Genomic DNA, 25618 nt, shown 5'->3' with positions numbered 1-25618 from the left:
GGACATTAGAAAGATGGGGCAATGCTGATACCGGTGTCCCCCTGGCCCTTAGAATTGCTGATTTAACTCATCGGACTCCTCCTAAGAGCATAGCAATGTTGCTTCAAGCTCCCCAGATGCACCAAGATAGAAGATACCACCTCTAGGTTCAGACACCTACTCACACTCCACCCTTCCCATCTCGTCTCCGAAAGCGGTGAGGATGGTTTCGCCTGCCTGTTGGCAATTTTGACCATTGTCTCCTCCCAGAAAATTAGCCGGCTACAGGATCCACCCCAGTCATTGCTGATTGGATGAGAGGTAGACACGTGACCCATCAAGCGCCAATAAGCTGTCACCTCTGGTGAGAATAGAAATGTAAACTCTCCAATAAAATTCTGCTGTGCATTTAAAATGAAAGGGTGCGATTCAGGGGAGACTCTTGTGGACTTGAAACAGAGGGGCATGCCTGCATTTTGCAGGGAAAACAAAACAAATGTGCGAAGAGATGAGAAAGGGAAGGGGGACAGAGTGAAGGAGGCTCCGGCCCCAGCTCCTCTCCAAGCCAGTTTGTGTCTCACCAGAGGCACCTTGGCCCTAGTACAACGAAGAGAAACCCAAAGGCAGAGAGATTTTGTAGCCAAGGAATCCCTGTCTGGCTGAAGGAAAGTAATGTGCTTCTTACAGTCAACCAACTTCAACCCAAGCACAAATGGCTAAACCAGATTTCTACCAGCACAGAGAATCCCAGCACGGGGACTTGAACTGCTAACAGGAGCCTGTGAGAACGATTCTGGCACCGTGAGCCACTTCCATTACTGTAAAGATTATAGGGTTACTCCCATGGTAAGAATCAGCTGCCCTTGTTGAGCCAATGAATGGAATCAATACACAGAAAGACACATGAATTATTCAGGAAATTAACTTTATGGGTGGAAATTAATAAAAGGGTGATTTGAGTTTGAAAAATATAAACAAGGTTGGGGCCAGCTATGTGGCTATGGAGCTAATCCTTCCTGCTGTAGCAATGGCTTCCCACATGAGGTCAGTTTGTGTCCTGACTGCTCCACTTCCGATCCAGCTGCCTGCTGGTGGCCTGGGAAAGCAGAGCAGGATGGCTCAAGTCCTTGGGTCCTTGTACCCACGTGGGAGACCCAGAAGAAGCTCCTGGCTTTAGGAGATCTCTCTCTTTCTGTTTCTCCTTCTCTCTGTAAGTCTACATTTCAAATAAAAATAAATAAATCACCTATTCTCTCTCTCACTGTCTCTACACACACACACACACACACACACACACACACACACACACACACACACACAAGGTCATGACTTCAATACGTTAAGATAGCCATTTTTTTCAAAACTGGTTTAAAAAAAAGTGATCCAGGGCCTGTGTTTGGCTAAGCAATTAGGAGATGGGTGAGACGGCCTCATCCTGTCCTGGGGTGCCGGGTTGGGGTGCCTGGCCTCCGCTCCCTGACAGTGTAGACTGCTGGAGGCAGCAAATATTTGCCTCCAGTAGTTGGACTCCGGTTAGCCACATGGAAGACCTGAACTGAGTTTCTATGTCTGTGCCTCTCAGAAAACAAAAAGAAACAAAACAAAAAGCCCCCCAAGCCCCCAAAACAGCATGTTCAGGAAGACACTGCGGCTCACTGGTGTTGGTATAGTAGAGTAGGTAATTTCACGCATTAGCAAATAAAGGTGCTGAGACGGGTGATAGCAGCAACAGATGTTGAATTTTGATCTAATCTGTAACTTCCCTAAATTATTTTAACACAGAATTCCCTAAATACACTTTATTTTTCTATTTTTTTTTTTTCCCTCGGGAGTGGTGACATTTTTGCTTCTTTATTTTTCAGAGGACGGCTCATAATAGCCATAAACTGCTATTCTATTACTTGAAACCAGGTGGGAAACACAAGTGCACAAACCAGGGCGGCAAGGTGACCCTGGCGAGCTGTGCACCCCTACACAACAGCACCGTTCAAGCTGAGCAGGGAGGGGTGTTTACCCCTTCTAGTGCTTTACACACATTAGCGTATGAATTCCAGGTGCCCAACATACATTATCACGTCAAATCCTTCCCACAAGCCTTGGAGACACTGCTCCTAGCTCACGCATGCGGTGACTGGGCATTCTTTTAGTGCTACTGTAGGTTTTGCTGACAACTTTCTATTAAATGGGGCTTTCATTGGAGTGATTTAAGGCTGATTTATCTTCACCATCCAACAATTTCCTGAGTGCCAATTGTGCACCTGACGCTTTACACATGACGGGGTATTAAGGCAACGTGCCATCCATTACGTTTAAAATGCTCTCAAAATGACAGTCTTTGAGTAGGAAAAGACTGCTCCATCACCTACCCAAATCGAACCACAAAATCATTTGTTTTTTTGAAACTGGAATGCATCTTTAGGTTCAAGACCACAGAAGTCAGAGCTCTTGTCTGGCCACTACTAATCGCATTAGAGGTCTCTTCCTCTGGGTCTCCCTCAGGAAGCGCTAACCCAGCAGCAAATGTAGCCGGGGCTTACCCCGCATGGGAGGAGGGTTAGGAGAGGCCTGTTGGATTGCACAGGCATCTTGGGGCAACAGGGCCAACAGGGCAAGGGAGCCATGGGGTTTGTTCAGAAACATCTGCAGCTGTTGGGTGGGTCGGACGACATCTGAGGTGCTCCTTGCCTGAGCTTCTTCAGCTCTACAAAGGCAATTAAAACATCTGCCTCTCCAGTTGTTAGGCTCCAAAACAGACACAGGCGCTTCCCCTGCTCCCACTTTAACCTTCCACCTCCTGGGAGATGCCCACTTCCCAACAAGTTCTGGATGACCTCCAAAAGGCCAAGGTTGGGTGCAGCCTCCTGGGAGGCAAAACCACAGGTGTCTCCCCTAACTCCTGACACACTGGTGTGGCCCCTGAGCGACCAGAAAGAAGAGATAGAGAACTACTCTCCTTTAAATAATCTTTAACAAACGATCCTCGTTACGGTCTCTAGAATGGCAGTTACAGAAAACAAAGCAGCCTCTGCAGTGAAATTGAGTGATTCCACGGTGCAGGTGCGAACGCCAAGGCAGAAGTGCTGGAAGCCCCGTGGTGAATCTGCAGGCGTATTTGAGCACTCATTCACAGACGCCTTTTGCTACTTTGTCCTCTTGGTCTTGGTGATCTGGGCAAACTCTGAGCCAAACCCTGGCGTTGAACACGAGGCATGGAGTCAATCAGAAGCGGGATGTCTGCTTTGAAGAACATCATGTTTTCATTAATGAGATGATCTGGCATCATTTTTAAACGGCGGCATGTTTTACCGACATGTGTAAATTTCATTCTTCCATGAAATGTTTTATTACGTGCTTGTAACGGGCTTATGCTCATGGTGCCTACTAGGGGTAGAGTATATTGATTTACAGTTTATTTTAATGAACTGTTTTGAGCTCTGTTTGTGCAGGGTAACACCGAGGCCCGGTCGCACCCCGGCACCGCACCGCGTTCTCTTCCTTCTTAATGAATCCCCAGGCTGAGCGCCCCGACGCTCATGTTTATACGGAGACCGCCGGTCCATTTCAGCTCCACTTTCACACCATGTATCATTTTTCAAACGTAAAGATTTTATTGTGCAGTGCCTTGTCTCTAGGTAGAAATCCATAGGCTTCTTCATTTCTCAGATTAACAGCTTAATACTTAACGTTGAAAAGGCTGCCTTAGATACGCGTAATGAGAAAACTTCAGGATTCCCCCAATAAATGACATTTGTCTTCAGTTTGACAAATATTACATAAGATTTGACATGCAAGGCTTTTCATAAAACTGTCTGACCAGGTTCGAGCCCAGTGATTCTCAACCCAAAATATATAGGAATGATTTTTGTTTGATATTAATCATACGTTATTTTGCTCTTTAAAATTAATTTACAAAAGACTAGATGGAATAAAAATTTCAGGCGACCAGCAGCAAAATGGGGGGAAAAAAACCATGTGTTTGGAGTTTTAGTGCCCTCTGAGTACAGAAATTTATTTGCGGCAAGCAGAAAACAGACAGCAAGCATAAAAATACAGCAGAGTCCCCCTAGTAAAATTATTTATCAAGCTAACAAGGGAAGGACCCTTCCAGTAACAACAAGCCAGTGAGAAAAAGACATGGATTTTATATTTTACCTTTGGGTTAGCAAACCAGTAAAAATGCCAGCTGACAAGCACTTCACATAAACATTTCTTTCTAAATGAGCTTCCTTGTTAGGGGGAAGGAAAAAAAAAAGCCTTGCGAGCTAAGGGGCGCCCCGGCTCAGGCAGGGAATTCTAGCACACGCTCTCAGACTCGTTAGTGCCACAGTAATATGGGGGGGGGAAGAATGTGAACTGTGAATGGAGTTTAAATAACAGATTAGAAGTACGGTAAGGAGAATGTGTTCACACCCTCTTCAATGACTCCTCATTCTTGCACGTCTCTTTTAAGTCACAGGTTTTGGAAGCTGCTTTTTCAGGACCGGCTGTGCCAGTCTCTGGAACCAAGAACATGCACACACATGTACGCATACACAGCGGCAGACATGTCTGTATGAACTGCCTTCGTTTCCACCACGTCGGCTGCACTGCCATAATTTTCTAAATATTTATTTTATGAGCAAAACCCCAAAGTTTTTTTTTTATAGTTTTGTTTAACGATATCAAACCTTGATTATAAATTTCAAGTCACTTCACTGCAGGTTGCAATAGCAAAAGAAAAAAGAGGAGGGCTTTGGGGGAGAGTAAGAAAAAAAAAAAATCAAGCAACCTTGGAGTCAAAACCACATAGCCCCCCTTTCCCAATTACACTTTAAGAGAAATAGTCAAAGGGGACCATCTTAGAGCAGGTGCACGTTTGATGGATGTCCAGTGAAAATCACACCCAACCATCTCATCTCACGGGTTAATCCATGGCAGACACAAGATGCTGCCTTCTCAGGGCGAAGGCCAGGGCGCTGGAGTAGGCAGCAGGGGAGAGTCCTGCGATGTGTTGAGTGAAGACAGGCAGAAACGCACGGCAGGAATCCCACCCCCCATCCTATCTCCCCACCAAAGCCTTGGAAAATACAACCATCTCCATAAAGGCACTGGCGAGGTTTCCCTTACCCATATCTGCTGGCTCACATAAAATAGGAAGGGGAAAGAAAAAACACAAACAAATCCTTCCTTATTTTTTTTTCCTCTGGAGAACAGGGTGACATTTCACCCCGCCTCTGTAAAACCTCCCACACTTGCTCAGCTGGACCCAAGTGGAGCCTCGTGCTATTTCTTCTAAGGCCAAAGTTCAAACTCTTCAATTCCAATCCCACCAGCTCCATGCGAGAGCTGGGCCTCTTATTTGTGCACACATCTGGAGGGGGCAGTTTACAGCACGATTCAAGTGCTACTTCGGGCTTGTAGCCTTTTTACCAGGGTGATATCAAGCAAAGATCAGAGCAAACAGGTGCAACCTTCTGCACAGCTAGGTTCCCCAAACTGCCCAGGGAGACATCAGTGTAGGGAGTGGCCAGCGACTCTACTGCCGCCTGGCAAGCTGGGGCCCCGCACTACAAGGAGTGTGCATGCAGCACAGTTCTGATTCTGCAGGCCCTCTGTGTCAGAAGAGCAGCAAGCGCGTGGAATCAGACAGCGGATACACAAAGGAGCGAGGCGCCCTCAGAGCTAGGCAACCAAAGAGAACCCGAGCTTAAAGAAATCCCATCCCATCACCAACGCCTTCTCCCTCGGTACACACAGGGTAAATACTGCACTGGTCTGCAGACTTCACACTCGGATTCCTCCAGGCATTGGCGAGAACCTCTTCTGAGATGGGTCAGCGGAAGAAACTCAAAAGGAAAATATCTGGGAAAAGCCACTAACAAATAAACAAAATATGAGCATGGGGTTAGAACCTTAAGTATGCGCTAGCCACTGGAGTGAGGAAAGAGGAAGCCGTTCTTAGCTTGGGTCAACATAGGGGGCTTGGAATTCTGATCTGTGGGCTGCCTCACTGCTCAGAGGAGAGAAGCGAGCCCCCTACCCGGTGGACTCGATGCTCCGACTGTCATGTGTGCACGTGGAGATCTGTGGAGAGGATTCCCTTTGCTCCATTAAAGCCAGTGGGAGAAGGCAAAGAAGTAAAGTAAACAACCTAACAACTCTCTTCCTATTCAAACTGTTCAGCCCAGTTAGCTTTCTCCTCCGTTTCCTGCACATCAGGAATGAACTTTATTTTACAAAATAAACAAGCTGGAGACACTGCAACAGCAGCCTAGGCTCGAGCCCTTTAATTAACTATTACCAGCCGCAAAAGGTCTCTATTTTGATTAACTTGGTGGAGGAGGAGTCGACCCCGATGTGAGAATCCCTTTAAATAATTACAGACCCTAAACCAGCTCTGCTCTTGCCAGCAGGCAGGAGCCAGGAAAGAAGTAAGGTTGCCCACAGAACCTGATATCAAGGAAGAGTGACCTAAGGGTCAGTTTCTCGGAGCATTTGAGATCAATTCCGTTCTCACCTCCACTGCCCACCTGCTAGCAAATAAACTGTCTTTCGCTAGCCGGAAATGACACTGACTATAGGAGACTGGCGTAGTTTGACGATGCTTGCTCTGGGAAGAGTGAGAAAACCTCAACAACAAAATCTCGCTTAACCTCCCTTTTCAGACACTGAATTCTTTGTTCCCCAGTGACGAAGTTGTAGGATACGCCCCAGACTGTTAGACAGGTGCTAGTGTTGTCCAGCACCTTGCACCGAGGCTCCTGCACAACGATCGCCACGGCCACCCCGGCGGCATGGGCTCCCCCGCCCGAGCACCTGAAATTGGGTCCTCTGGTATTTGTCCTCGTCTGCAAGGATGCCAGTGCTAAGGTGCTGTGGATGCTCAGAGAGAGGTGCATTTCCCTGAGAGAGAGAGAGACTGAAAACAAACAAATGAGAGTCTGTGATCCAGGTGCTTAACTCATTTATTGCTGATAATTTCACGAGGTGCCAGGAAAAGCAAAATGTGCAGACACAAGGCATCAACTTGACAGTAATTTTTCAAGTGAGGAAATGAAAGACTCAGCGAGAGACAGGTGAAGGGAGCTTAAGCGTTGGCATCTGGGAGGGCAGCAGTACCTCTGAGCTGTCGGCAGGTGCCTGGAAGTGTGCTCCTAGGATGGCTCTTACAGAAGCAGCTTTCTGCTCTCAACAATGCTGCCTTCTACGTTTTTTTGTTTTTTTTTTTTTCTTTTCTAATTGTGTCAGTTTCTTCCTGGAAGTCAAACCCTTCCACAGTCCCCCAGTGTTGACCAGATAATTCCTGCTTCTGTGGCATCATTAGGTTTATAGCTGCACACCGGCTCTGTTCTAATTAATGGGGTCAATCAGTTCAGCCAATGCCCACAGACAGACAGACAGACATCCCACCCCTCCAGACAGGGAGTGGGGGAGACCCAGAATCCAAATAAACTAATGACAGAAACAACACTTTGGGCAGTGAAGAATCCAACCCTTGGCATGGACTTGCTTTTCCAGATTCTCTCAATGCCAGCAGCTACATCAACACAGTTGACTTGAGACAGATTTCTGGAACTTGGGAGGGTTGGGCTCTCCCAACTCCAAGCCCCTCTGCTCCAAATTCACAAGCAACACGGCAACCTCCTCCTTGGCCCGTGGGGGGGGCAGTGAAGCCCGCAGGGGCTTGCACTGAAGACAGGGTCCGGAGTGGCCACCGGGGCCTCCCACCCAGAAACCAGAACTCGGGGTCTGTGCTTCTGTTTGTTCTCACTGCGAGGATGTGGGGCTCACCAGCACAGTGGAAGCGCTTGGTTCAACTGTGCAAAGGAAACCAGGAGATGGTATCTTTACGTTTACGCCCGAACTAAACAGCTGTACACACCTGTGCCACTCGTGCCCACCCTGACACCGGGCGAGGGGAAAGTCTGCACAACATGGCAGGACGGGTATGCCACACAGAAACAAGATTTCTGAGTCCTTTTTGTTTTGTTTTGTAAACTAAGGGGTTTTAAAATATATATATATATACATTTGCAAACTTTTTGAATTCATAACATCAGCATAAGTACCGCAGGGAAGCAAACCTTACTTACTTTGCCAGTTGTAAAATCAGCAGGAAAAAAAAAAAGAGTACGGGGTCCTTGGAATTGGGAAGCACTGCTCGTCAATCCCCACAGTGGTTCCCATGGGTGACGGGGAAGCTGCCAATGGGCCTCTCCTCTGCACCTCCCACCTGCCCTGGCCCCAGGCAGCTCCATAAGGCCTGGGTGCACCCAGTTGGGCCTTAACCAGTCTCAGGAACATGTGAACTGGGCAAAGCACAGACGCATGCGGGCTGGGAGAGGTGGCCGCCCATACAGTCTGTGTTTCCCAGGCATGGGATCTAAGAGGGTGTTATGAAGGTCTTGCTTTCCACCTTGGTGCGAACGGTGAGCTGCAGGATAGTGTCCTCGTGTGGATTTCAGCCTCAGAGGCTCAAGCAAAAGCCCCCCTTCCTTTGAGGGTCAAGTAGCATCAAGATGTGTTTCCACGGCAATGGCCACTCCGCTGTCAACTGTGCTATCATGGAACAATTCACATCACACAGTCAGTGGGTGAGGGGCCAGCAGGCAGAGTGGACGTAGTCTACGTCCATCTTCACACCGGAAGATCTTTCTTGAGAAAGCACAGTCTTGAAAAACCATGCATTTCAGCTGATTTGCATATGTTAGGCTAGCCCATGTGCTAGCGGAAAAGGTTAGTTGAGAGAGAGCGGTGCTGTTGCAACAGAGAATTTAATCTTTCTGTGCTACCACGTGGGATGAATACTTTCTAATATACTTGAGAACCCTGATATAACACAGACTGTGACTCTGGGAATACATGAAAGGAAATGACTCCCCAAATGGCTCGTGATGTAATTTTCATGCCCTGGCCTAGAAAATTGCCAAAAATAAGCCACGAGGTCATACATGGTTGAAATTAGCAAGAGAGCAGAAAAACTAGTGGTTCACCGTTTTTGGCTGGAATCCCTCAGCCGAAGAGACTCCTGAAAATAAACAAAGTAACTCTCTACAGAGTACCAAATACGGAACTGTCCATGTACCACCTCATAACACCTAACATCACAGAGTGACGTCAAGGAATCAGCTGCCTCCCCAAACTCACCATCTGACCAAGTACCTTTTTCTCCCTGGCTCTCGCCTGTCAGTCATGTTCACGGGTGAAATTTGATTTCTCTCCCACCAGTAAACCTTACAGGAAAGACTGCCAGGTGGCAGCAGGGGAATCAACGAATGTGGAACTGGCCTTTAAAGTCTGTGACCTCCTTGCTCAAAACGCATGGCTCCAGTGTCACAAGTCCTGCCAAAGGACCTAGATCATTCTATTTAATACGTGGCTTTCATGTTGTAATTATACAGGCGAGAAACGGCATGCACACACAATTCAACCATCAACCGAGTTAAAGTCTATGCAGAGGAACTAGTAAAGAAAATGTTAATTTTGCATAATGTTAGCAAAGAAGTCATACGAGATATTCACAATCCGGTTATCCAGAGTAAGGCTCTCTCCATAGCCGTGTAGACAGGTAAGTAAGCTGACTCCCCTCCCCCCATGCTCTCAATTCACTGAGTCCTTAAAATGCCTCTTCTGCAGAGTAGCAATTTGACAGTGTGACTTTTGCCCCTCAGTTGCTTTAGAAAACCAAAATTGTATTTCATGCAAATTTCTCAGCAAGCAAACTTTTAATAATAATAAATAAAAAAGACCTACATTGTTCTACTAGCCAATAAGAGGTAATAAAGACACATAGAACTACGACACAAAAATAATTATTCATGTGAGAATATTGGCTTGGCTCTTCAAAAGAAGCGGGTTCGCAATTAAATTCACACGGGGACACTTGTCATTGAAAGCCCATTTCAGCTGTTCAATTTCATCCTCGGTAGATAAACCTCCCATTGCTGTCCCACCCGGCCCCTCCTTCCTCCCTCCGTGCACAATGGCAGTAGGCGACAGTCCTGTGGGCACAGAAAGCTGAACAGCGTGGGCTTTGAATTTCTGCTAACTTTTCCAAACACGAGGATGGACTGGATTGCAAGGGACTGACTCTTGGCATGGCGGGAGATGCTGGTAGGATAAGTGCTAAAGAAGGGAGATCTACTCAAAACCAGGTCAGCCACTCCCGGGGCCACGTCTACGCAACGACATGCACACTGCTCGCACAGGCTGGGCTGGTGTCCCTTCCCCGCTACTCAAACTACGGACACAGCGATTTTGTCCCCGGAAAGCCGTAGCAGCAGTGTTCCTCTCTGCTTACTTCCCCTTCTCAGAAAACTCACTCAACAGGCACATGCAGATCAAACAGCAAGATGTACCTCTTTGACTCCAGGCGACTGGGCGTTTCACATCACTGATGTGGAGGATTCCCTTGGGTACCTGATTCAATAAATATATTAAAATAAACAAAGGGTAATTAATAACCATGAAAAACATTTTGCAGACAGTATGTTAAAGGCAGCCTACCTAGCTACGCAAAGGGCAGAGTTGGCCTGAGAGAGAAGCGATTTCATTCTGCTAGCTTTGGCGTGGTGGCTTTAGCCTCGAAGGCCAGGGGAGAGGGTGGCGTGGAAGGGACGGCCGGCAAGGAAAGGTTGTCCCTTCTAGCTGTTGTTCCCCCGGAGCCTGTTGCACTGGATCAGCTTTGAAGCTGCCCTGGACTGCAAGGGATTTCTGGTTAATATTGGGGGCAGACCCAAATCATTTCTAAGGCTCTTTTCATGAAATCTTGCTCAGAGCAGCCAGCGGCCCGGCCTGGCTTTGCAGGCAGTTCTCTTCCAGCCTCCACTTCCTCCCCTGTTACTCTGATCTATTCAAGCCAGCACTGGGACCTTAACTGCAAAAGTCGTTTTAACAAATAGAACCATTTAGATACCACCACTTTATTTATTAACTTCTTCTCTGTCTAAATTAGTAGCAAGGAGTACTTAGAATGATGATATGAAAATGAGGTTGTTTTTAAGTCTTTTTGCTTCACAGTGAAGAACAAAGCAGAGTAATTCAAAGTAGTTAGCTTTCTATGGTTCAAAAAACCCTTACTGCTATTAGCTGTACTAATGTAAGTGGCAAAATAATTATCATTTACTGTACAGAGTCCAATATTTTCTCGACAGCAGTTTAATAACAAAGCAGATTTGTCATTTCCTTCTATAGTTAGTCACACTATACCAGTTCAGACTGTCAAAATATATTTAAAATCTAATTTAAAAACTTCAACACGGCCATAGCAAATCTGTGTACAATGACTGCAATAAACCAGGAAATCAATCTAATTTTTTTTTCCCAACATGAATATTCAGTTGCTTCTCTTTAGTCCCTTGGTGTTTTCTCTGGATTATGCTCCACACAGACTATACCTACACTGAGCCTGTAAGTAAACACAAACATCTGACTTAATTTTGTATCCACTGTAACTGCCATTTTTTTTCCAATACCCTTTATCTAAATAGCAAGACTTGACTTTGAATAGTGGGGGCGAAGGAGGACTCTGTGGTTGTCGGAGCCGCCCCAATACATCTCACATGCCTTCCTCTTTCGTGTCACAAATGCTTTGGAAGCCAAAGAGACAAACTGTGCTTCTTCATGTGTTGTTACATGTCAAATAAATACATCATGTGTATGCCAGAGAAAAAAGACATACACAAGAAACAAGAACTAGATGGAAACAAGAAAAGCAGGAACTAGATCAATAATACGTCATTCTCCATTGTTGAGGTTCAGGTGGTCAATCTCCCCAGAATAATAATCATAAAAAAACTTCCCATTTAAGATTTTTTACGATGCTTACAAACAACAGATTCTTCTAGAAGTGCAAACAGAGTATATAAGCTTAAGACATTGGGAGAGAATATTTTTGGAATTCCTTTGGGCTGTTGCAAACAAGTCTAACTTCAGACAGGAGTATTAATATGAGATCATATACTTGGGAGGCATTTTTCAATTTTAGAAAAATATTACAAAGCAATAATTGGAGCTAGGCTTTGCAAAATGTCTCCTTTGCCGTCCTAACTGCATCCTTGAGAGTCTATGTTATTTTTGGAGAAAAGGAATCAGGCCTCGATAAATGCGATATTTGGCGCCTTGCCTGAAATCTCAAAAGTCCATGTCCTTTGTAGCCCCTTGGTGTCCTTCTCTGGACCAGCTCTACGTCCTGTCTACCTGGGGGCACCCATCCTGTTATCAGTGCGGTGACTGTCAGAGGGTGGTTGGGAGGGAGGATGCTTGCACACCCGAACAGAAGCCCAAAAGCCGGTGTGAATTCTATGTCCACATTGCCTAGTGTGAAGACCGGTCATTGGGGATGGGAGGGGAGCAACGGGGGGATGGGAGACACACTGGGGCTACATGGGAGAGAGATTTTTAAGTGGATAGCAAGTCTGAACTTGTATTTGTCTACCTGACCACTTAAGAGTGTTCTGGAGCAACACAGGAAGAGCCACCCACCAGTACCCCGAGAAAGACGGAAAAAGGACTCAGTACCTGTACAGGACCACGAGCATGGCCAGTGCACCTGTGAGCATGACACAGGCAGGGAGCCTGTGTCCTCACACTGCCATGGCTCACGGGAAGTCTGGTAAAGGGAGTTAGCCCGCCTTTACAGGAACTGCCCTTGTACGGCAGGTTCCGCAGGCCAGGCTCTGCCCATACCCACCAGGGGCCTGGCTAACTGTGCACCTGCAATCCATTTTATTCCGTAGAACGGTAACTACACTCTATCAGCAGCCTTCCCCGCGTGATGGCTACAAAAAGGTTCCCTCCAAAAATAAGTAAATAAAAAGACAAAGTAAAATCAAAATAAATGGCAAATAAAAAACTACGTCGAAGTCATTGTCTGAAAATAGGAAAGAGGTAAACAGCATCTTGTAGTAGATTGAGTCTTAGTGTGGCACTCCAGGGTTCTTGATCCCCTTCTGATCCCTTTTCTATCAAAACAGATTCTTCAGAATCTGACAACGTGACAACGCTCTGGCCATTTTTCAGTTTCAAGGTATTTAACTGCACCCTAATAAATTCTTCCCTGGAGCAAAGGGAAAGAGAAAAGCTGAGACGTAATTCATTTCCTAATTTAACTCTTCTCCCAGACAGAGGGATCTTGCAAGCAAGGGATCCTGTGTAAAATTCATTTTAAAGTCTGTCACCGGGAGACAGTGCCTGGGGTCTGTCTGGAGTCACCAGCGCCATGTGGGAGAATTCGGATCAAGTGTGCGGCCCGGCTTTGGGGCTTTGGTTTGCAAGGTGCATCCAACTTCGCCGCGGAAACCCCAACCAGAACCGAGCTCCAATAAAGATTGTGAAACATGCTCTCTGGATTTCCTTCTTTGCTCTTTTGCTTTCTGTTGCTAACCAAAGCAGGAAAGTTGTTTTTTTTTTTTTTTTTTTTTTTTTTTTTTTTAAGGTGGGGAGGAGGGTGAAAGACAGCAAAATCAGGCAATCTGGAGTCGCGGCTGAGTTTCCGCCGGGGAATAATCTTGGCGCTCGGCGGTGGGCTGGGGCGCCAAGGTGAAGGGCGGAGCCTTGGACTGCGGGCTTCGGCTCCCTCCCTCGGTGCGCCTGCCCAGGCTCTCCGCCCCTGGAATACCCCTTCCCAAACTCAGGACCCCTTCCCAACCAGACCCCATCTCCCGCCGCCTTCGCACTTCTCCTGGAAAACCAACACTAAACTCCAATACAAACCCGAGCCCCTGGCTACAGCGAGGGTGCCTGGGTGGACACGGGACCCGGGAGGTGCCAAGTGTCACTGGCGGTAGCCGCCGCCTGCCGCGTTTTGGACATAAAGGAGGGACTCTGAGTAGTGATGGTCCAGGAGCGCACCGGCTTCCCCAGGCTGGGCTGCGGGCCTCGGGATGCGATCTGGCTTCACGCAGTAGCTGGGACCTGTCCCTGCCTCCTGGCTCCAGTCACCGGTCTCCACTCTGCGCACCTTCCGCGCGAGTGGACCCCAGCGGTAAGAAGCGCCGCGGGGTCCCACTCAGTTCCAGCTAACCGAGTCCAGGGCAGCAGCGACGCTAGGGACGGTTGTGCCACAATGAGCAGGTATCCGAAAGGACTGGGGCCAGTAGGGGTGTGTGTAGGGGGCGTATACAGACTGGGAGGCAAACTCTGACCTCCCTGCCTTCATCTCCTTCATGGGGCTTGGAGATGAGAAAGTGCCAGATTCAGGAACACTCCAGCCCTTTTCTCTATCCTTGCTTTGATCGGTTGAGGCACTTCAACCGGGGCTGGGGAAGACACACGGGGTCGACTGTTCCTTGGCCCCAGCACTGCCCTCTGAGGCTCTGGCCAGAAGGGGCCAGGAGGTGTGGTATGGGGCCTGCAAGTCTGGAACAAGAACCTCATGATTGCGTTAGGAATCTGTGCAGGGCTCAGGGCATGTCAGAGGCCTGTAGCTCCCTCTACAAACAGATCCTCCCTGGTGGGAGCTGGGGACCTGAAGCTGACCCCTGACGACTGAAGGTCATGAGCCAAGGTTGGCCCCTTCCTTTCCAGTGCTTCTGTGGGCATGGGGTGAGCCGGCCTGTTTCCCACTGGAGAATGTCCCGGAGGAGGTCAGACACCCACTTCCACGGCCCTCCTGAAGTGCACAAGGTCACATAGAATCAGAGCAAATATTGACTGCAGGCAGGGACCTCGGCCACTGACCCAGTGCTTCAGGTCAGGCTCCCTTTTCAGGCAGCCCTGATGGGGTCCTCACTGCTCCCCACTTGACCACAAGACTTCCAGCCATCTCCTGCCCCTAACCCAGAGAACCAGAAACAAAACAACAAAACGAATCTTATGCTGGAAATAGGCAAGGGTGCTAATGAGGTTGCTTTGGCTAGGGAAAGTCTGAGCTCCAAACCCTGCTTTACAGCCCTGGCCCAGGCTGGGCTGGCAGTGAGCAGGGGGCAGGGATGGCCGGGCGGGGGCCAAGGCAGCAGGACTGCTTGCCTCTGCTCTACCTCTCTTTGGAAACCTTGCAGACACCCCCACCCACCCACCCCCGCCAGTGCTTTCTTTTGGAATCGGCGCCCCTTTCTAATCATAATGCAAGATCGGAGAGGAATCCATGCAGAAGGGAGGAATGTGGTGTTGCAATCCAGTCCTCATTAAAGGGAAAATGGCGATTTAAGGGAAAGGAAGGGAGTGAGATGTGCCTGTGCCACGGGAGGCGACCCTGCACTCCAGTCAGAGCCTCCCTGTCCAAAACTGTGTTCCATGACTTTCTCAAAACTATCCAGCTCTCATATGGATTCCAAGATTTGATTTCCGTGTTTTGTTGAGGTGCTTTCTCCCTCAGCCTTGTTCTATGGGGGACAGATTTACAGAAGACACACAAAGGGCCTCCCAGTAAGCTCTCAGAAACGCCTGGACCATCCACAACCCGGGGCAGTGACTATAAATACTGGCACAACTGCCCGATGCAAAAAGTGACCACCACTCAACCACAGATTGATGCATTTATGTAAAAACGCCCCCCCAACGGAGACATGGATGCCTCCCCTTTGGATTTGCTGCCTAAGACTGTTTCAGGGAGGATTCTGAAGGAAACGGCTCGCCCAGCCAACCTTCCTTGCACCTGATTAACTGGCCACTCAATGACCTGCACTCTTCTTTCCAAGTCCTCCTGGCTCTCATTTCTCACCTCCTACAGATGGTCCCGGGAGCAGGAAGCCTGGGGGCTGGCTCGGCCTTGGCCAGAGCCATTGGGTTTGTTTTGTTTTGTTCCTCTCTACAGGGTAACGATGTCCCACTTTGTGGCAGGACTGTACTTCTTTATGCCCCGACAATCATGAGACAGGCAGGGGGACTGAAATTCTCTCACCCTGTCCTCTGCCCCCGCTCCCGGGAAAACCCAACACAGAGCTGGGTTTGTTCTGGGAGCTGGGGCAGAGCAAAGCCCGGAGAGAAATTCCCTTTTTCTGGTGTTTGTTCGCTGTCTGGATTTTGAAGATTATCTCAAAAGCAGTGTTACAGGGAGGTAGGGGTAAGACTTTTACACTATTTTCTAAACAAATGCAAAAACAAACAAATCCTGATCCATGAGACTGGGCCTTGGTCACCTCCCTTATGGTGGCTACTCCCTGCCCTGGCTGGGACCTGGAGACAGCTCGTATTTTCCAACAGGTTCAGAGTGAACAGGAACCAGAAATGTTCTCGTTTTCCTCCAAATGGCAAGGAAGGCATGAAATTGTTAGTTGAGCATCTTGATGAGCGATCAGAAATGGTCAAAAGTATGGCCTCTCCATGCAGACAAAGCCTCCTTCCAAAAAAAAAAAAATTAAGAAAAACCCACCAAAATGAAAATAAATACACAAAAACAGCTAAGACATGTGTTCAAAGGGAAGGGGCATCATTATTAAAAACTCAGATGAAAGTGGGTCACCGGGGAAGCCTGCACACCCAGGAAGGGTGGCCCGTCACTGTGGTGTCGCGGGATGGCCATGGCACCAGGACCACTTCTGTATGTTTGCTGGTTGTGTGTTTGCTGTCACTCATGCATTCATTTACTCTCCCACGCTTACAGTTTTTAACTTTAGGCAGGCAGGAAAAAAAGAAAAAAGAAAGAAAAGAAATAAAGAAAGGAAGGAAGGAAGAAAAGAAAGGTGGATTGATGTGAAAGTCAAAAATTTAAAGAGGACTGGCCTAGGTTTCCTAGTGTATGCCAAGATGGAAGTGGAATGTCTTAAGCTGAAGCCATGGCACCACGTGGCAGCTTCCAAGGGCACTGTCCTCAGGGTGTGCCACTGGCAACTTCAGTCATCAAGACTGGGCATTGCTGGGAATGCTGCTACCAAGAGAGCCGCGTGCCGCGTTGGTGAGGGCGGCCACCATGTGTCGCGTGCTGGCTGCTCTGTGAGGTCCAGTTTGTGGTTTGGCAAAGGCAAGTCCAACTGAAGAAGTATCTAGAATGGATGTTACTAAATAAAAACGACTGGGGTGAAGGTGTGCGGGAGGGACGAGCAGAGCGTGAACACACTGCGATGGGTGATGAATAGAGTTATTCCCCACTGGGCGGCCTGCCTGGAGAGGGGGCCCAGGTGGTGATGGCGCCGACACGGGGAGGAAATGACGTTTAGAGCAGATTTGTCTGTGGGGCAAGGGTAGGACAGATGAGCAGTAGATGTCAATATATGAATGTGTCAGATACACTGGAAAAAAATTATGGCATGGCTTTTTGAGAAAAGAAACATGCAGAAAGCTGGGACACTGAAGGCTAATTTCTGTGTTTTCCAGGGAATGTTGAAGGGAGCGGGGAAGCACATGGCGAGGTGGGGGACATTTGTCTACCTTTGCATTTCGCCACACGTTGCTTTTGTCCACAGTTGTGGCTGACAAAGGAACATGGTGACGACCGTGCACACACACACACAACACTGTCCGGGGCCTGGCAGCAAAGTGGGGGGAGCTTGGTTCTGCTCAGTGCTTCTGCCAGTGAGGTCTGTTTGCAGTGGGGGAACAGATCATTTGCCCTTCTTGGTGCAATGATTTGCCGGAGAAAAGGATGAAGTGTGACAAAGTGGTAGCTAGGCCGGCGCATTGTTTGCAATGCTGGCCGTTCCCAATGTCCCCTTCTAGCAAACCTCGCCTCCTTCTGAACGGCAGTGCGAGGTGTCTGCGGTTTCAGTGCATTTTATACACTGTTAGCACAAGTTGGCAACAAAGGCACCTCAGTGGCTGTGTGCGTGGGAGAGGGGGAGAAGCTGGCATGTGGCATCCTTGGGATGAAATTGAAGACTCCGGGACTGCGTGGAAGTAGCCAATTAGCATGGGGGTTATGCATTCAGTAGCTCTTCTCCCACACAATTATCATGACTTTAAAAAAAAAAAAGGGAAACTAAGCAGAAGTAAGGTAGGGTTCGTTCAAGATTGCAAATAATAGTAATTCCGAAGAATACATACATATATATATATTAATACACAACACATTCCACAAATTTCACCTTGTGAACACCCAGGAAAGTCCACTTTGCTGGGGCTTCTAAACGTGGCATATTTCACTGAGGGCGCCAACTTCCGAGTGGGGTCCCTTCTGTAACTGGAATGAACGGAATTTTAACACTATTTAGACAAAGACTCCAATGCAGTGTCAAGGGGAAAGTTAGATATTTTTTTTTCTTTTCTTTTTTTAAATTTGGAGACTGGAGGCATGAACGGCACCTACGTGAGGATTTAGCAGCTGTCTATAAAAAAGAAGTATGGATGCGTGTGTACCACTCTTGCTGTATTCTGAAATTTGTAGTAATTGTTATTGCTAAAACCGGGCCCTTGCCGCCCAGTTCAGCTCTTGGTGAAACCAACCACCCACGCCCCATTCCGACCAGTGCCTTCCACTTCCTTTTCTGATGTTCTGAGGCAAAAACTGGCTGATGATCTTGAACCGCCTTGCAGTTTCCTATCCGAGTGCCTAACTGTTGCATAAATATATTTTTACCCAATCTAGGTCCCCGTCGCTGTGAGGTACCACACGCAGCAACTGCACTCCAGTGTCAGCCTTATTTGGGGGAATGTTTGCCTAAAATGTTTCATGCCATGCTAAGTGGTCTGTAAAACCAGTCTCTGCAGTTCTAACTCCAAAGGAGGGAGGATGGAGGACTTGCCACTGTGTGTCAGCTCGCTGTGAGCGGAGGAGAAAAAATTCTTTGCAAATGAGACCAGCTAACTTCCAGCAAATGGGAGAAGCTTTACTATTAAGACTTTGGTTCAGCAAAATGGAGTGTGAATCGGGAGCCGTATCAGAACGGGCACGCGAGCCAAGGTCAAATGCACCGGTAAACACTGTCCTCCTGTTCTGTGCCAAAGAGGCAGGGAGGTCAGAACTCAGCACCACGTGCAACCTGCGTTCTCTCAAACCAGGGCTTCGTTCAGAGTTGCAATATTATCTCTTTTAAAAATTTTAAGAATAGAAAACAAAAGTGTCTGGCTGTGTTTTCAAAAGAGCGCTGGGCTTTGTCTGACATTCTTCCAAGATCCTAAGGGAAGTTGGGGTAAGAGTGCAAACTGCAAGAATTTGTAACATCAGTCGCACCAACGTGTGCCCATTAGAATGGGTCAGTGCTGGGAGTCCAGCTCCTAGCAGGGATGGCCCCACTCCTTCCCCACGCAGTCTGCACGGCACTGAGTATCAATCACAGCACAACCTTGATTTCGCAAAGGCATTATTTTCTGCTTATATTCCTCGGGCTAATGTGATCTGAAATCATTACCAGCCTGTCTTAGGGGAGAAGCACTCCACCAATATTCCCAGCGAAATATGATTTGATAACCACAGTTTATATCTGATATGTACTGGCAGTTATGTAAGTAAGGGGTGGACTTTCTTTTTCCTATTTAAGACAAATGACCTTCAAAGTTATAGAAGAAAAAAAAAAAAGCAAAAGCAAAACAAACAGCTTTGATTTATCCCCAAGTGTTTATATTCCTTCTTGTCAGGCCTTCCTAACAAGAAAACCACTGTGTGTAAGAGAAGAAGCAAAAATAACCAGCTTTAGCCAAAAGGCCAAGAACTGTCCATGTGTGCCGTGCAATGCATACGGGCCCAAGCCGCCTCCCAGGGCCGCACTCGCTGCCTCCCTGTCCGGGACAAGTTTGTGCCTGGCTCCCAAGTTCAGGGCCCTGTTCGGAAAGCCCAGCTCCATGGACAATTTTTGTTGTTGTTGTTGTTGTTTATTCTTCACGAAAAGGGAATAACGATAACTCAACTTATCTGAAAACTGAAAACTTCGGGAAGCAGAAAAAAGCAAGAGAACAGAATACACATCTGTACTGAAAATCACTCATTCCCACAGGGGGCCAGCGTGAGCCACTGCTAGGACAGTCCGCCTCCCTGCGCCTCCAGGAACGCTTCCACAGCAGAACAAGAATGCACGGCAGCACAACTCTCATGCAGATGTTGGGCCCAGTTAAACTGTACACTAAGAAATGGAGTACAGAATCAAAAAAAAAATGCAGTTTATTATTGTAGATTATTCTTTCTCTTGATATAACCAGAATTGAAAATGAAAGGAAAGCACATAGGAACCGCACGCATGGTTAGTTAGTAACTCAAGATATAAAACAATTTTGCACAGCAAAATATGTAAAAGAAAAGTAACTGACAAGATTTTTTTATATTTATTGTTTTAAGATTTACTTTTCATTGTTTTAAAGATAGGATGTCAGTCCCTGAAAATAACATTTACTGATTATTGCCTTCAAAACTGTGGATTTTTTTTTAAGTTACAGAAAATCCAGTTCTGCACCATAATACAACTGTAAAAAAATCTGCATCATCTTAAAACTGTGCAGTAATGCCATTTTTTTTAACTGCATAAATTTTATTAGCGTTCTAAACAGTTTTGCAAATTTTGTTGTATTATATGCTTGCAGGTTATATCTTAGTGCAATTCAGTCCCAAATACTTTAATTTTTGAAAAAAAAAACCATACATTTTGAATGTAAAATAATACCCCTACAGATATAAACGGGGGCGTTTCCCCTTGTAATACTTTGGTTTTCCATACAGTCAGTGTGGTATAGCAAAGACTACACATACCCAACTTAGCTGGAAGTTGCAAGCACATGCTGATACGCTACTTTTGTTTTAAACAGTCCCCTTGCAAACGCTACCCCCCTTAACATCACAACAGTAAACAATTTAGTGCATCAATCTTTTAAAAAATCTACAGCTAAACAGACCTAACTCCTCCAAATTTATCTATAACATTCCTTTATCTGTAGCATACATTTTAACTGGGCTAACAGATTATAAAAACTAGAATTAAATTATATACTAGAAACCCAGAGCATTCCACATTTGACAATGACCAAAATCCAAAAGAAAAAAAATATATATATATAATAAAATAAAATAAAACAAACCAAAAAAATAATGGGGCAGGTTTCTTTTCTTTTTTAAAATAAATTTTAGCCTGCTCTCTGGCAACAGCTGGATTTTAGTCCCCAAAGTGGGGCATCATGAAAAAGAAAACATGTGGAGTTCTTTCGTATTTGCCATGTTAAATGTGTAACCCCTTCTGGCATCTTTGACAAGGAATACCTTCAGTGCATTTACAGTGCGACTCCGTCCTGGGTAACTCAAAGCAGTTTGCAAACTTTCATGGGAAGAAGGTTCTAGGGTTGCACTTTTTTTTTGTTCTCAACTCTAAAAAGTCATGAGGCAATAAAACAAAAGTACAAATGCCATGCTCTTCGAACGTCCATTTCCAAGCCAGAAGGAAAAAAAAAAGAAAAAAGAAAAAAATAATTATACCGTACATGTCCAGCATGCAGGCTTTTATTTTTTTTTATTAATATAATGTCTCTTTTCCATAAAGTCTTTGAAACAGTTAAAGTTCATTGTTGCTAAGACAAAGTAGCAAGCATAATAATGCACGAGATGAGAATGAGTTTCTTTTTTTTTTTTTTTTAAATGGCAGACTGAACTCTCAGGTTTGGCATCCCAGGGCCCAGACTCACAGGTCAGACCCAGGAGGTGGATGCAAGCTTGATTGTGGCAGGTTCAGGAGGAGTTTTTTCTCTAGTTTAGCATAACAATGCTCAAAGAAAAAACCCGGTGGAACTCAGCACGGAGCAAGTCTATAGCATTTCACATTTTTTTTTTCCTTTGCAAGCTCAATCTCACTTGAAGAACTCAGGAGGAAGAGAAAAAAAAAAAACTTCACTTTTTTTTTCTTTTATCTCGGAGATGAGTGGAGAGGGAGTGAGGGTGGAAGTTGGCCAACACAGCAAGCTCCAAAAAAGTAAAATTAAAAATAAAATTCAAACAACAACAACAACAAAAGTAAAACACACACAGAGAAAGATGAACACCAGCTCATGAACTGAAGGTGGAGTGGTGAATGATACAGGCTTCAAGGGTGAGCAATGTTTCGCTTGAAGAGTTCTGTGGAGATCTTTGAACATTGTGCAAGTCTTGGGGGGACGGGGCGGGGGGGACGTGTTGTAAAAAAAAAAGAAAAGAAAAAGAAAAACCCAACAAGCTAGCAGGTTATGGAGACTTTGAGATCGGCAATCCACGGGGCCGGAAACCCCTTCCCTCCCCAACTTAAAACAGCCTCCGCCGCAGCTGTCGCCACCGCCGCCACCACCACCACCAGCAGCAGCAACACCGGGGAGTGGGGTGCGTGCGTGCGTGTGTGTGTGTGTGTGTGTGTGTGTGCATGGATGTGTGTGTGCGCGCGCGCGGGCACCAGGGGCCGGGCTCGGCTTGGGGAGGGGGCGCGGTGGTGGCGAGCGCGGCGTTGGGGCGAGCCGAAGCCCACACAGGCCCGGGCCGGGTCCCCGCGGAGCGCCTAGCAGGGTGGCTACAGCTGGGGCCGCATGTCACACTCACATGAAAAACTCGGGAGAGGACGGGTTGTCGCTGCTCGAGCCGTTTTCTCGGAAGCCGCTGCTCACCAACTTCTCGTACTTCTCCTTGTACGCGTCCCTCTCGCGCACCAGCCGGGAGATCTCTTGCTTGAGGTGGTCGACCTGCTGCAGCAGCTGGTTCTTCTCGGACTCCAGGACGTGCCTCTGCTGCACCCTCTTGAAGCGGCAGGACTGGGCATAGCCGCGGTTTTTCAGGGTCCGCCTCTTCTGCTTGAGCCGGATCACCTCCTCCTTGCTGACCCCGCGCAGCTGCCGGTTCAGCTCGCGCACCGACATGGTCACCAGCTGCTCGTCCGAGAAGCGGTCGTCGAAGTGCAGGCCGCCCGCCGCGTGGTGCGGGTGCAGGGCGCCCCCCGCCCCCGCCGCGCCCCCGCCGCCGCCGCCGCTGCCTCCTCCTCCTCCTCCTCCTCCTCCGCCGCCGCCGCCCCCGGCGCTGGCCGGGCCCCCGCCGCCTGTGCCGCCCGCGCCCCCGGCCGAGGCGGACGCGCTGCCCGCGGCGCCGGGCGCGCCGGCCGTCGGGTGGTGGTGGTGGCCCGCGGCGTGGTGGTGGTGGTGGTGGTAGTGCGGGCCCGCGCCGCTCTGCGCCGCGGCCGCGGCGATCACGGCGGACACCACGGCGGCGGCGGGGCCCATCTCCTCGCCGCTGCCACCCAGCGAGGCGCCGGCGCCGGCCGCGGCCAGCTGCTGCGCCCCGCGCGCGTAGCCATCGAAGCCGCCCTGGAGCTGGTGGCTGTTGCTGATGAGCGCCTCGACCGCGTCCTCGGGGCTGAAGCCCAGCGCCTCGGGGTTGAGCTGCTGCGGGTAGCCGGTCATCCAGTAGTAGTCTTCCAGGTGCGCCTTCTGCTCGCTGCCCGAGCCCGGGCTGGGCGCCGAGAAGCTGGGCGAAGGGGGCACCGAGCTGCACGGCGTGCTCATGGGGGTGGAGGACAGCGAGCCCCCGGCGATGAGACGGCCGCACTGGCTGATGATGCGGTCGGTCTCTACCGGCTCCTTTTTCACTTCAAACTTCATCAGATCGAAGTCATTAACATATTCCATGGCCAGGGGACTGGTGGGCAGGTCGGAGTTGCTCATCGCCAGTTCTGATGCCATCCTCCTGCCGCCGCCGCCGCCGCCGCTCCGCCAGATGGGCTGCAGGAGAGGGGCCAGCGGGCTGTGCTGGGCGGCGAGCGGGTGAGCCAGCTTGCCGGGCTGGGGCGCTTCTAGCTCGCGCGCCGGCGGCTGGCCCGGAACCTCCGAGCGCGCACACGCCCCCCCTCCCGCCCTGCCCGCGCCCCCCGCGCCCGCCCTCCCTCCCCGCCTGCTCACGCCAAGGGACTCGCTCGCTCGCTGGCTCGCTCGCTCGCTCGCCCCGGCCCCTCCTCGCCTGCTCGCCTCTGTGCGCGCCGGGCCGCCGGCTTCAGGCTGGAGAAGGTCCTCGGCGAGCTGCGGCGGCGAAGCCGGAGGAGCCCGGCCGGGTGCGTGGCGTCCCCCGCTCGCCGCTCCGCTGCGCCCTTTGCATAAGGAGGGCTCGGCTCGCCGGCCCGGCTGCAGGCGGGGCGCGCACGGCGGCCGCTCGGGGCTGCAGGCGCGGCGGGCGCTGTCCGGGCGGCGCGGGCCTTGGCACGGGGGAGTTAACACTTCATGCTTCTCGCCTCCGCGTCTCCTGGCTCTTTTGAATTCTCTCTCTTTCTCCTCTTTCTGTTTCTGTCTCTGTCTCCCTCGCTCTCGTTCCCTCTGTGCAAAGTGCAAGGCAGAGGTGCGAGCCCGGCTGGAGGGAAGGGAGTGGGGAGTTCAGTTCCTTCTTGCCTTTTCCCCCCTCCTCTCTCTCTCTCTCTTCTAAAAAGCAAAATTGCAAAGTCCTGGGGAAAGGCAAGGCAGGAGAGTAAGGGGGGTTAGGCCGAGCGGACGAGCAGCCCGAGGTACAGCGCGAAGATGAAAAAAGATTTTAAAGCCTCTGATCCAGCAAGAAGAGTTTAAAGCAATTGCTGAGTTTTATAGCGCTTGTGACGTCAGGCCCAAATGGGAAATTGACTGGCACTCTGGGCCAATGGCAGGCTGTGAGCGCGGCGCGATTAGCATAATAGTATAGAAACAAGGAAACTTTTTGGAGCTGTCAATCAGGGCCCAATCAGCTGACTGTCAGCTGGGACGGGCTGGTTTAACCCTTCCTGCGCTGCGCTCCCCCGGAGCGAGCGTGGCCCCGCGCAAAGTTTGGTGCCAGAGAGGAAAAGGGGTTTCCAGAAGGGGCGACAAGAGCCTAAGCGGGCTCTGGGTGGGGGTGGGGGTGGTGGTGGTGGGGACTGATTGTTTTCATTCTTTCAAGCGCGACCGGGGCCCCTGCTCACTCTCCTAGCTCGGCTCCTGGCGCTGGCACCGGCTCGGCTCCCCCAGCCCGTTCTGCACCCCCGCCCCCCACTCCCGAGACGGCCGCCTTGGGCTCGCAGCTATTCTCTTCTACCTGCACCTTTGGTACCCAGGTGTCGGCGGGAAGATCCTGCCTCCCTGGGCCCGGCTGTGCCCCAAGCTGAAACTTGGCTCCAACTCTGCCCCTCTCTCGGCGCTGCCACTGCGCGGGGTAACGCGCGCTCTGCGGGAGTCGGGGCTGCGCAGGGGAACGAAGCTCCGCCGCGCCTGCCGGGCTTGGGGTGTGGGGAGCTGGGGGTGCACGGGAGGGAGCGGCCCTGGGGCAGTCTCTCGCACGGAGGTGGATGAAATGGGGTGTGTGTGTGTAGGAGGGGTGCGTTGGGGTCTGTCCTGTAGCTGCAGGCGCGCGCCCTGGGGGGAGGTGGCGTGTCCGCGGCCCGGAGCATTCCCGGGAAGTGGAGCCGGGCCCAGGGCGCTGCGCTCTGGCCTGGGCGCTGCCCCTGAGCCTCACGCCCCCGACCCACGGCCGACTCCGCCGTCCTCCGAGAGGGTCTGGGTACGTTTCGCTTAAGGATTCCAGACTTGTCCTCCGTGGCACGGGGGAACACCAGACCCCAGTCCTCCCTGGGCTGCCCTCGAAGGGTTAAATTTTAAGCCACTTTTTTTCTTGGAGGAGCCAAGAAATCCAGAGTGTGGGGGGTGGGGTGTCCTTCCCCCCCCCCAGTTTTACTCCTTTCCCCTTTGCAAATGCTAATAACCCGTTCAGTTTTTCTAGATCGATTCTTTTAAAGCTTAATGAAGAAAAAAAAAGAGAGAGAAACCGACAAGTCTGTTTCTAAGATTTTAAAGCGATACGCAAGTCGCAGAAGCCGAGATTTATATAGGGTTAGAGGGAGACGGCGGGAGCCGAGGTTTGGTGGGGGGC

General features: G+C 49.5%; 1 protein-coding gene across 1 annotated transcript; it reads right to left on the bottom strand.

Annotated features, from left to right (window-relative positions):
• Positions 1 to 17711: 17711 nt before the first annotated feature.
• MAF (MAF bZIP transcription factor) lies at positions 17712 to 24368 on the bottom strand. The gene is given in 3 exon segments (XM_040982330.1): positions 17712 to 17958; positions 17961 to 18007; positions 22310 to 24368. Coding segments are annotated over 3 exon segments (1221 nt in total). The 5' UTR covers positions 23440 to 24368; the 3' UTR covers positions 17712 to 17914.
• Positions 24369 to 25618: the final 1250 nt, after the last annotated feature.

This window comes from Ochotona curzoniae, unplaced genomic scaffold (assembly GCF_017591425.1).
Source record: "Ochotona curzoniae isolate NIBS_2020 unplaced genomic scaffold, NIBS_Ocur_1.0 contig_3622, whole genome shotgun sequence".
Lineage (NCBI taxonomy): Eukaryota > Metazoa > Chordata > Mammalia > Lagomorpha > Ochotonidae > Ochotona > Ochotona curzoniae.
This window is presented reverse-complemented; position numbering and strand designations above follow the sequence as displayed.